At 59.9% G+C, this 12501-nt stretch overlaps 1 protein-coding gene across 15 annotated transcripts in view; it reads left to right on the forward strand.

The window, feature by feature from the left end:
* Nucleotides 1–2076: 2076 nt before the first annotated feature.
* The window catches only part of ADGRB2 (adhesion G protein-coupled receptor B2), a 37166-nt gene continuing 26741 nt past the window's right edge, over nucleotides 2077–12501 (forward strand). For 8 of the 15 annotated variants that reach the window (XM_054530892.2, XM_054530993.2, XM_054530998.2 and 5 more), the window contains exons 1-2: nucleotides 3563–5460; nucleotides 9342–10158. In XM_054530892.2, the coding sequence (XP_054386867.1) occupies nucleotides 4906–5460; nucleotides 9342–10158 (1372 nt within the window). In that variant the 5' untranslated portion in view covers nucleotides 3563–4905. 15 annotated transcript variants of the gene reach the window in all.

Genomic DNA, 12501 nt, shown 5'->3' on the forward strand with positions numbered 1-12501 from the left:
CACCATTTTCCCCACTTTTGCCCACCTCCTTGAAGCCCCAGTCTCAGCAACCCCATTGCCCCTCCCAGTGCCCATGTAAGGAGGGGGCCTGGATTTCCCACTGTCCTGGGGTGGCTTTCAACATACTTTGCAGCTGGCAAGGCCTGCCTGGCCTGGCTTTCACATAGCAGCTGAGCCTTGAAATCCAGAGATGTCTGAGTGTGTTTGAGGGTGCCTAGAAAACCCTAGGAGCCTTGCTTGCCAATGCTAGGCCCAAGGCACAGGCCTCCTGGGGCATCCGCAGGGAAAGGGAAGGTGCCGGCCCAGCCCTCCTCCCTGCCTCATAAGGCCTCATAAATTCTCTTAAGGTGACAGGTGAGATTCCTTCATCGCCCCTTATTACCTCCTTCCATTAAAGTCGATAATCTCTCACAATCACTCACAACAAATGTCACCGAGGCTGCTGGAGGTGGGAGGGACAGAAGGAGGGAAAAGAGGGCGGTTCTCTGCCTCTTCCTGCTACTGCCCCTGGGAAGAGGTAGGCTTTTCTCTTCTTGCCCCATCTCGAGGGTGACACAACTTAAGGGGCATCAGTGGAGAGGTGGGGTTGGTATTTGCTGAAATGAGGACTTCTTTGCACTGAAAATTTGGCCCTTCCTAGCTAGTGAATCTTCAACAACCTTCAAAAAGTATGGTCCTGAAACCATCCCACCCTCATTGCAAAGCTGAAACCTTCCCACCCTTATTGCAAAGCTGCCCCCTGCTGGTTTCTCCTCTGACCAAAGCCATGGGATTAACCTACTTGTATTGGCTGCAATAGTGTGTCCCTGGTCGGCCTACCTTACTGATGGCAACATGCCCAGGCCACAGACTGCCTGACCAGAGCCCTGAACCATGGGCATCTCCCTGTGTACCACCTGAACCATGAGGGCTCAGGCCCCACCCAATTGTTTCTGGGCTCAGTGCCAAGATGGGGAAGGGGTGGGTCTGTACATCTCTGCTGCTTCTACACAAACAGATGCAACATGGGGGTGCCCCTGGCACAGGGAAAGGCACTTGTGGGAATAGACAGGGACTCAGGAAAACATGTAACACACTGCACACGTGTAGCATCCCCGTGCCTAAGGACGTGCAACATTGCAGTTTACAGTATGCATCAAACATGTCACATTGCAGTATACATATGTGGCTGCTACATATGAGTTACCCACAGTCCTCAGCACACATGTGGCACCTGTAAGCTTGCATACATATAGCATCCCTGCGCACAGGAACAAGCAACATGCATTCAGGACTTGGGCACATGTTAATACACCATGCATGTGTGTAGCACTTGCATGCACCTACCCAGGCAACATGGCAGTGCACACTTAGGGCACCTGTATGCATATGCAAAGTTCAGCGCACATGACTGGCACCTGCATGCACAGGGACATGCAATATGCAATGCACATGGGAAGGTGAGCAAATGCTTCAGCCTGCAGGGCCCGGGAGACCCTGGCGGCGCGACAAGCCTCCGGATGGGTCTAGCTGGAGGGGCGTCGCGGATCGCCTCATTCTGCGGTCCAGGAGGCAGCGGGCTGGGCGGGGGCTTACCCAGGGCTTCTCCCGCGCCGGCGCCTGGGGCCCAAGGCGGGGAGGTGGGGGGCGCGATCGGCTCGGCTGGCGCTGTTCCCCCTTTAACAGGAGGCGGCGCGCGTCGCCCCCGCCCCCCGCCCCCCGCCCCTTCTCGCGCGGCTCCTCGCGCCCGGCCCGGCGCGCGCCCCCTCCCGGGCCCGGCCCGCGCAGGCGCCGCGTCCCGCCTCGGCCGTCACTCGGCCCGGCGCGCGCTGCGGGCAGCGGCCGGAGCGGCCGGAGGAACCGGGTTCGGCGGCAGCGGCGGCGGCGCTCAGAGACCGAGGAGGATGCGGCACCGGCTCTCAGAGCCCGGGGCTGCGGCCGCCGCCCGCAAATAGGAGGCGGAGCGCGGCGCGGGCCGTGCTCCGGGTGGGGGAGCGGGGGAGCGGGGGGCGGCGCGGCAAGGAGGCGGCGGCGGCGGCGGCGGCGGCGGCGGCAGGAGCCCGCGCCCGGCCCGGCGCCCGCCCGCCCGCCCCGCGCTGCTCCGCGGCGCCTTTTCTGCACCCGCCACCCGGGAGAGCGGGAGCCTCGGCCCTCCGCGCGGCTGCAGCTACCTGCTCTGCGCCCGGCCCGATCCCCGACTTAGGGATGGCAAACTTGCGCCCCGTGGCCGCCCCCGCCAGCGCCGGCCCCCGCTCCTGCTGCTGACGGCGCCCAGGTGAGTGCTCGGCCCCAGACCCCGACCTGGCCTCGCACCGAGCCCTGCCGGCGCGGTCCCGAGTTTCCGCACCGGCCCGGACTCGGGGCGCTCTCCTAACCCGTCTCTGCTGAATTCTCCCCCAGCCCGAACTGAGTTCGTTCAGCGTTCGCCCACCCCCATCTTCTGAGGAACTCCCAAACCTGGGGCCGAGGCCCCCTTGATCGCTGGTGAATCTCTAATCTCGGCCCCCCCCTCCCCCAGCCTGGACCGACCCTCTTTACCCATCTATGCTAAAGTCTCCCCCTCCAGAATTCTGACACAGACCGTGCTTGCTGTCTCGAGTCTTTCCCTATCTCGGCCTGGATCCGGGCAGTGCTCCCCCCACCTTTATTAGAGCCCCCCCCATTAACCTGCAGCACAACTGTGTCTCCCCCTCTATCTCCCGTCACGGTCTGAATGCCGGACCCTGCTCCTCTCCTCCACTTCATCACTGCCCGGAGTCTTTCCTGTCCCCATCCATGTCTGCCCATAGTTTCTACCCTCCCCCGCGCCTGTACCCCGACCATGCTTCTTCTCTATTTCTGCCCCTAGTGCCCCCTCCCCCATATCTATCTGCCCAGAGTCCCGCCTTCCCTCGCCAATCTTGCTGCAAGTCCCCTCCCCCCAGCTTGGAATTGGGGCCGTGTCCCCCGTGTCTGCTCCGCGCCCCCTCCCCTCCAGCTGAGATCCCGACTGGACCCGCATCCCTGACTCCCGTGTCCATCTTTGGCCGGAGTCTATCTGTCCATCCCCCATCCCTATCCTCCCACCCCTGGTCATAGAGCTGGGCACCAGACGCACCCTCCCGCAGCCCCAGGGCCGGCATGATCCAGAGGGGGCTGTAGGCTGTGAAGTTGGCGGCCACTCCCGCAGTCAGCTTGGTCCGAGGGCACAGCCGGGGGAAGTCCTCCGCGCCGCGGCCCGTGCAGAGCGGGCGACGGATCTGTTGCCCGCGGGGGGGAGGGGCGCCCGGGCCGAGAGATGCCGCCTGCCTGCCTGCCCGCCTCGCCAGCTGCCGGCCGGGCCCCTGGGCGTCCTCTGGCGCCCCCTGCCCGAAGCCCGGGACCCGCCACCCCTTCTCCCGCGGGCAACCCCGGGTTTCCGCAGCCAGAGCATCAGCGGTGGCTGCAGGACTGACGCTGGGAAGTCCCTGGGGAGAGGAGATTGGTGGGCCAGGCCAGGTGCCTCCTCGTGCTAGCCATGCCCAAACACTCCTGGTTGTCAGGCCATATGTTCTGGGGGTGGGATGGGTTGGGGTGGGGTGGAGGGCTCACCCCAGCAGCAAGTCAAGAGTCCTTTGAGCCTTCACGCACAGACCAGCAGGATTGGCCGCGGGCTCCGGGACGCCTGGTTGGGCTTGTTTGTGCTTGGTCAGGTGTTGCCAGAGAGCCTCTACCCCATGGCATTTCCCATGAGGTGAGGGCTGGGGGCAAAGGTGGGCTCTGCCTGGCTTGCGCATGGATTCGGTTGTGGGGGAGTCCACCTGACCCTGGGACAGAGCAAGCACCTGGGGAGTATCCTCTGCACTGCTACTGGGGTGAGGGGCAGTGTGGACTCTGCGCAGGATATGTCCTGGTGATGGTAGTGGGGAGGTTAGGGAGGGTCTTCTCTGGACCAAGACTGAGGGAAGAGATCTTCCCCTCTTCTTCCCTCTCTCCTCCTTCTGCTCTCTCTTCTGCCCTCTTTCTGTATCACTCTTCAAAAGGATATGTCTAGTCTGGGGTGTGCGTGCGTGGTCTGCATTTCTGTAACACAAAGTGAGGTTCCATCTGGTATCTGCCCCCATCCCTCCCTCCCTTCCCACCCCCAGGTAATGAAGCGGAGTAAGTAGTTAGGAACTCAGCTTTCGGTCAGACGACCTACGTTCAAAAGCTGTGTGACATGGGCAAGCTACTTAATCTTTCTGAGCCTCAGTTGACCCTCTATAAAATGGGCCAGTGATCACTGCCTCATATAGCTGTTGGGAGAATGAAGTTAGGTTGTTTGTATAGAGTGTCTGGCACCTAGCAATGCTCAATATTGATAGGGGTGTGGGGCTGTTTCTGTTCAAGGCCAAGGTCAGGCCCCTCTCCACTCCACTCCTAAGCCCAAAGGAGAAAAATGAAAAACAGGTTCCAGTGCCTTCACTCCAACCCCCAGTATAATAAAGACAGAAACACCTTTAGCCCCCAGTCCCCACTTTTCCCCCAAAGTACGGGTGCAGGGGGAGCCAGTGACTGTCAGTTTCCCTCGTCTCCTCCTTGGTCCTGCAACTTCCTACTATATTTTTCTGGGATCAGCTCTGGCCAGAGGGATATTAGTGAAAGCCAGGCCATGGTCTCTGGGGTCTTGGTTCAAGTGTAGAGGCTGCAGAGGTGGGAGAAGTACAGAGAAGAAACCCCAGTCAGAGTCCCCGAAGGCAGGCAGCCTGTTAGGGGGAGCCCAGGTGGGAAATCACTCAGCCACAGAAGAGCCTCTACTGACCCCAGGAGGTCAGACACCATCAGGAATTTCCCAAGGCCCTTTGCCTCCGGTCAGAGTTAGCAGGGCCACCGGGCCTGAGGGCCTGAGGAGTTTGAAGAAACCTAGCTTTGGCCTGAGTGGCTTGGGGGAAGGGAAGGTGGTGCGGAGGAAGGGGACTCGAACCTGTGATGGCTGGAAGTCCTCTGGGTAGTGTGGCCGGACCTGGGTCCCACCGGGGAGTGGCAGCCTCCTCATCACCCGCCTGCCCCGGCAGCCCTGACATTGGGGAACAAAAGCATTCGGTTCCTGTAGCAACGGCGGCTCCAGCTGCTGCAAAGTTCCGGGGAGGCAGGCGGAGGGCGGCTGAGTCACCGCCCCCTCCCCCGCCGCCCGCGCGGCACCGCCCCCAGGGGCCGAGGGCTGCCCCTTGTCCCCCTCCCAGTTCTGCCCGCGTTTTCCTCCTTAAGGAGGAACCCCCTCCCCTAAGAGAGCGACCCTCTCTGGCAGTCGGAGCGGGAGGGCTACACAGAGGGGGTCGCTCCCTCCCCTCGGCCCAGACCCCAGCTCCGGAGGCAGGATGGAGGGTGTGCGTCCCCCAGGGCGACAGAGCTCTGGGAGAGCGGCTCCTGAGGACCCTGTCCTCGGGTCCGAGCGCTGGCAGAGGACCCAAAGGCACCAAGTGGGGGTCACCGCCTGGGTGGCGGCCTGGGCAGGTCGGGCGGCGAGCGCCCGGGAGGCGGAGGGTGAGTGACGGGCGGGCGAATTGGAGCTGCCAGGTGGATAAACGCTACGGATGTGCGCGTCGCCGCGCCCCTTCCCCCGGCCCGCCCCTCCCCCGCCACCCAGCGTGAATGGGAGTCATCCTGGGAATCCCGGACCGGCCCTGGGCCTGAGACACCCCTCTCTCGTTGCTTTGCCCCTTACTCCACAGTCTTGCCTTGGCCCTTTCAGCTGCTGAAAGCCTTGAATTCCTTTATTGGTGCAGAAGGGAAGCTGGGGAGCCCTGAGGGGTGGGAAGAAAGGGGACTTGAGTGTGTTTGGGCAGAGTGGGATTCCTGGGTTTGCTGGGGTCGGGGGCATGTGGTGAAGGCAGCCCCCAGCCCTCTAGAGGAGGGGCCTTGGTAGGGTTAAAAGTGAGAGGGAGACTACCTCAGCCAGCTCCGCACCCATCTCTGAGGCAGGAGGCCTTTTGATCCTCCTCTCTATCAGCCACCTCTGGCCCAGGAAGTTCTTCCTCAGAGCTGACCTTAGTACCTCTCCTATCTAACTCTTGTGCAGGGATGGGTCTGTGGTCTTCCTGGGTTTGGAGGTAGCCAAGCCACTTATGGTTCAACCCAAAGAGCCTTCCCAGAGGCAGTGCCCTGTACCTCAGCAGGCAAGAGGGCAGCGTTTATGAGGTCCTGAAAAGATGGAGAGGAGACAGGGCTGTGGGCCAGGCTCTGTGCTGGGAACTTGTTGGGAGGCTGATGACAGTCTACCATCCCCAGGGCAAGGCTCATGGTCTGCATTGCACAGAGAGGGAAACTGAGGCTCAGGGGGGTTAATCATGACTACGAGCCACTTGGGCTGCCTGTGAGGCAAGGATCATCCTTCTAGGTCTCCTTCCTGGGTGGCTCAGGTAGAGGCCTCTGGGTCGTCAGTGCCCCCAGGAGGACAGGCCTGGCTATACACAGGCAGGAGGGTCTTTAATGAACCAGTGGCTCTCTGTGACCCAGCTTGGAATTGGGTCTTTGCCTTATTTTGAATGGTGGGAAGTAATATAAAAAGGTACCCCAAAAGGTCTTATGTCACAGCTGGCACAGTGAGGGTCACGCATGTCCAGGACGAAATCCCAGAATGAGCGTGAAGGTGTCTGAAGGAGACTGAGGGGAGGAGGGGGGTTGGGTTGGGTTAAAAGTGGCTCCATTCTGGAGAAGCCAGCCTGTGGCTCTGAAGGATGTGGACCTTGTGCTTCTTGATGGGGCGGGGCTGTGGAGTAGGGAGCAGCAGCCTAGGAGCAGGGTAGGGGAGGGAGATCCAGCTTCAGACACGCAAAGGAAGGCCCCGCAGAGGATCCTGCCTGACACTTGCTGTCATATGCTGAGCCTCAGAGGGCCAGATACTCATGTATGTTCTCAGTCGAGAATGCGTGTGCACCTCTGTGCATGTGTACAAGTGTGAGCCTCTACACCCGTGTGTGTGTGTGTTAACTCCTGAGTGCATGTGACAGCATGAATCTGTGGGTTTCACCTGTGTGCACGTCCGTGTATATATGTATCTGTTCATATGCAGAACTCCTGTGAACATCTGTGCCCTCATGCTTTGGTGTGTGTGTCCTCAGGGCACAAGGGTGTTCAGACCCACGTGTGTTGGTGTGTGTGTGAGGGGAGGTTCCCTGAGCTGCTGTAAGTAGGGGAGGGGAGGCCGGTTATAATGAGCCCCTACCTCCCCTCCACTGAGCCGCAGCCATGGCCTGAATTTTGCAGCTTAAAAATAATTGGGGGCAGCAGGGGGATTGGATGTCACTCATCATCAGCCGCTGGCTTGGCTAGTGCCACAGCAGGTGGGGCGGGCTGAGCAGTTTGGGACAGGCATGATGTAGGGTGGGAAAGACCAGGGGCCTGATCCCTTTTTCAGCTCTGAGGAGGAGGGTGGGTGGGTGGGGGGAGAGGCACAGCCTGTCTGGCTTCCGTCGAATAACTCCATGTGGGTCTTGGAAGGAGGGTGGGGTGGCTCCTCTGCAGTGAGTAGGTCTGCCTGGAGCTACTCCACCATCTCCCCCAGCCCCTGTGTGGCTGGGAGGGGCAGATGCTTGCTTGGGCCTGGCTTGGAGGTGCAGCATGAGGGGATGTGGGATATGGGGCAGTGGGGAGCTCCATGGATGCTGCACAGGGACTGGAAAGTTGGGGTTCTAAATCCTGTCCCCCCTCTGCCCGCTGTTTAGACTCCTGAAGACCCAAAAGGAAGACTGTTCCCTGGGAGCAACTGTGTCTTGGGAGAATCTAGTCATACCTGTGAATTGTCCTATGTTTCTGATTCAGTCCCCAGAGCTAATAGCTGGTCCATCTGGCCTGAAGCCTGAGCAGCAAGCATAGGGAAGGGGCAGAGGCTACTGGTGGAGGGAGATGGGCCTGGGCTGGGCCTCAGATCCTGGGCTTGAGTCCTCTCCGGCCACCTTTGTGTGATCTGGAGTGGGTTGTCTCCCTTTTCCTAGGCCCATCTTTTCTTCTCTGATGAGGACCAACTGGGCTCTAGGGGGCCCATGCGGTGCTGTGAGCTATCCTGTGGCGTGGAGGAGGGAGGCCGCTTGGATTACTTGGGGGGTAGGATTGGAATTGGGGCTGATTCAGACCACGCGCTAGGTTCCATTTTCTGGGCAGTTGGGTAGAGGCTGGGCAGGCTGTGGGCAGTGACACAGCCCTGGCCTGGTGGGTGGGAGGGCACCTGCAGCTCCCCCCATCCTCAGCCCTTACCCACTCTGGCCTGACTGCTCTGTGTGTCTGTATGGGTCGGGCTTGGGTCCTAGGTGCCCACCCACACCTGGAGTACATTCACACCTGTTGGGAGCTCAGCTTAGGGCAGCACTTTAAGGGAAGGCAGAAAGCAACAAGCTTGGGTCCCCACTCTTAGGAACTGGAAGACCCATAAGCTGAATGAACTAGCCTTGGGGAAACAGTATAGGAGAGAGGTCACGACTGGCTGGTGGCTTCACAGGGTCGGTAGTGGGGGGCGGGGTAGCAGGCCCTGAACCAGGCCTTGGAAGATAATCCCATGGAGCTGGAGGGGAAGAGGGAAGTAAGAGGGGAATTTCTGCACCCATTTTACAGATGAGAAAACTGAGGCTCATGAGGGTCACCCAGCCAGCACGTGGCTGGCTGGGTTGGGGCTCAAGCCCAATGTCCCCTTGCTTGGTGCCTCTCCCCCTTGTTCCAACCAGGAAATCCACAGCAGTAATACATGTGACGTCCACACTGACAGTGCCCTCCTGTGGGCATGGCTCAGGTTGTGCGCAGTTCCTGGCACACTGGCTGTAACTCCGCCCCTTTCTCTCCCTCTCAGTAAAGCAAGTGAGTGAGAATGACATTGTTCCAGGAATAACCTCAAATTGCTCTAATTTATAAAAAAGCAAATCGTAGTCAAACATCACCACTTTGACAATTACCGCAGGATTACGCGGTGACATGCCTCACAGCTGATCATGACACACGGGGACGGAGAGCAACAGTTATGGAGAATACAGGTTGGATGGTGAGGCTGGGGCTGGATCTGAATGCGAGGCGAATATGCTTGTAGTTGATGGGCTGGCTCTGAGGAAACAGAAGGATGGCAACAACAACTACTGTTTCTTCAGGGCTCACAAGATTCCAGGCACTCTCCCGAGTCCTTTCCCTTACTTATCTCATTTCACCCTTGTAGGAAACTTGTGCGATAGGTACTATCATTGGTCCGTTTTACAGGTAAGGAAACTGAGGCTCAGAGAGGTCAAGTCCCTTGTCTAAGTTCACACAGGTGGACCCAGGTGACACTTCAAAGACCAGGGTCTTAACTATGAGGCCCACTCCCGCAGCTCACCATAGGAGGTTCAGAGCCCATGCTGGCTGTGCTGGGCGGGGTCAGACCTGCTGACTACTGTCTCTCTCCACAGGGCAAGGGACATAGGATGACCCCAGCCTGTCCCCTCTTACTGTCTGTGATTCTGTCCCTGCGCCTGGCCGCCGCCTTCGACCCCGCCCCCAGTGCCTGCTCTGCCCTGGCCTCGGGTGTGCTCTACGGGGCCTTCTCGCTGCAGGACCTCTTTCCTACCATCGCCTCGGGCTGCTCCTGGACCCTGGAGAACCCTGACCCCACCAAGTACTCCCTCTACCTGCGCTTCAACCGCCAGGAGCAGGTGTGCGCACACTTTGCCCCCCGCCTGCTGCCCCTGGACCACTACCTGGTCAACTTTACCTGCCTGCGGCCTAGCCCCGAGGAGGCGGTGACCCAGGCGGAGTCAGAGGTGGGGCGGCCAGAAGAGGAGGAGGCGGAGGCGGCAGCGGGGTTGGAGCTGTGCAGCGGCGCGGGCCCCTTTACCTTCCTGCACTTCGACAAGAACTTCGTGCAGCTGTGCCTGTCAGCTGAGCCCTCTGAGGCCCCGCGCCTGCTGGCGCCCGCTGCCCTAGCCTTCCGCTTTGTCGAGGTCTTGCTCATCAACAACAACAACTCCAGCCAGTTCACCTGTGGTGTGCTCTGCCGCTGGAGTGAGGAGTGTGGCCGCGCTGCCGGCAGGGCCTGCGGCTTTGCTCAGCCAGGCTGCAGCTGCCCTGGAGAGGCGGGGGCTGGCTCCGCCACCACCACATCTCCAGGCCCTCCTGCTGCCCACACCCTGTCCAATGCCCTGGTGCCCGGGGGCCCAGCCCCACCTGCTGAGGCCGATTTGCACTCGGGGAGCAGCAATGATCTATTCACAACCGAGATGAGATATGGTGAGTCTGAGCAGGGCCTGGGTGGGGTGGGGTCTGCAGGGGGTGACAGTGTCCCTGGTGTCCATCCTGGCAGATCCTCGGCCATGCATGTAGCTGTTCACTGATGTCACCCCTCTGCTGAGCCTTGTCCAAATGTTGCAGTCACCAAAATGCATGGCAGTGAGACCTCACTCTTGAAGAGTTTGCAGACTGGCTAGATGAATGGGGGCACAGATCAGATAATGCAGGGTGATATATAAACCCAGGGAGGGACCTCCTAACTGGGCAGCCAGGGGAGGCTCCCTGAAGGAAGTAATGCAGGAACAGAGACCTGAAGGACAAGCAGAAGTGAGATGAGGGCATTCTAGGCAGAGGAAGAAGCGTGCACAAAGGCCCAAGGCTGGGAGTGAAAGTGGCAGGCCCTGGCGCTGCAAGTTTACAAGTTTGCCTGGAGGCTGGAGTAGGCAGGGAGCAGGGATGCATTCCTGTCCACACAGGTCAGTGAGTTTTGGCAGTTGCCCCAGGGTCAGGGCAGAGAGAGGCAAGGAAGAGTGTCTCTGGGTGAAGAGGCCTGAGCTTCCAGGCTGCCTTGGAGGGCTGGGCTGGCTCAGCTCCTGGTGTCCCCTGTCTCCCCCCTCAGGGCCCATGTCTTCTGGGACCGAGGCCGCCAGCTGCTAGAGCTTCCTGCTGACTGGGCAAAAGCTCTGCGAGCCCTTGAGTCCTGCCTGCTCCCGCTCCCACCCCAGCTCCCTCAGCCACGGCTGCCTTCTACAGACCCTGCTTCCTGCAGCTTCAAGGCCCTGAGGGCCTCAGCTGGATCCTGTGTGCCCGCTGAACAGTGCTGGGCCAGGGACTGACCAGGAGACCTGGAGGGAACAGGGACCGACGACATGGGGATGGGAAGGAGGCAGGTCTGGGGTCTGGTCTGCAGCTCTGGTACTGACAGGGAGGCTTCTCCTCGCTCTGGGCCTCAGTTTCCCCATTTGGGATAACAGGTGCTGGCCTATCCTCATGAGGATCAAGGATGCAGGGATAGAGGATGGAAAGGGCATCTGGATTTCACTGGGAGAGTGTTTAGAAGGAGACGGGGCATCGTGTGAGGGCTGCTAGGAGTACTGGAGGATTGCAGCCTGTCCCCAGCCCTGCTTTGCTGGCTAGAGCCCTGGAGTTGGCTTCTACCTTTGACTGTTACCTTGAGTTGATCCCTTTATTTTTGGTGGGCAGTGGATTCTTTGTAGAATGGGGAGGTATCCCTGAATTAATTAGAGGGGGTAGTTATCTTGAAAGTAGCCTGACCCAGTACTTTGGATGGGGGCCTTCTTGGCTTCTCCAGTGAGACATCTGGCATCGTGCCCATCCACGGCAAGTGCCCAGCAGTGGCCTTGCTGTGGCCTCTCTCCCAGGCTAGCTTGGCCTCTAACGGCGGTCAATGAAGCCGTCCGAGTGACAGCCGGGCCGCGGGTAGGTTACAGGCCCTGGAGGCTGGCCTGGGATTTAGTGCCTGTAGGAAGAAATTGAATTTCGCTTCTTTGTTGAACATCGGCGGAGAACGCCAGGCGTATATCAGGAGGTTTATGGCTCTTCCTGCATGGCCGCCACTGCCTGTCACTCTGTGGGGGTCTCCCTCATCGTGCTCAGCTGCAGGCGGGTTCTTTTGTCTGGCTTTCCCTGCGGTCCATCGGCCCAGTGATCTGCAGTGGACGGAGCAAGGCTCTGCCCTCATGGGCGGGCACCATCTGGGCAGGCTGCCATGTGGAGCACAGAGCCAGGAGCAGCCAGCTGGGCTTGGTTGAAGCCGGAAGCAGGAGTTGGTTGGTAGCTGGGGTGTCTTTGGGGATCAGAGAGGGCCGGCGATGGGAAAGGCACCATCATCAGAGCCTCTGCAGAGGCCTCTGGGGCTAGAGATGGGTGGAGATTGGATGCCTGATTATTCCTGGGCATGAGGCCAGGTGTCTCTCTGAGCAGGGAGCCCTGAGCTGGGGCTCCCAGCTGTTCCCAAGCCTGACCTCTGCTCTTGCCCCTTGTCCTACTTGGCATGTTTCCTTGGGGTTGCTTTTCAGGGAGGGCCCCTGTAGGGAGTTGGCATGGGATGATGTGGCATCAGCTGTCATAAGTGGGCTCGCATGGCACACTGGTGCCCAGAGCTGGGCTGGCACAGCCCTTCCCCTCCCTTGGCAGGCAGGAAGCTCTTCTATTCTGCCATCCCCTCCCTCCTGCCCAACCTTTCTGGTGTGAGACATAGTGGGCACATGACTGTTTGTTCCACATGTCAGGGCATGTCTGAGGGTCCGTGGCACCATCTGTGCCTTGTGGCAGCACCACCTTTGCCGAGGCTTTGGCCACCTCCATTCCTCCCCTTGTCTC

This window comes from Pongo abelii, chromosome 1 (genome assembly GCF_028885655.2).
Source record: "Pongo abelii isolate AG06213 chromosome 1, NHGRI_mPonAbe1-v2.0_pri, whole genome shotgun sequence".
NCBI lineage: Eukaryota > Metazoa > Chordata > Mammalia > Primates > Hominidae > Pongo > Pongo abelii.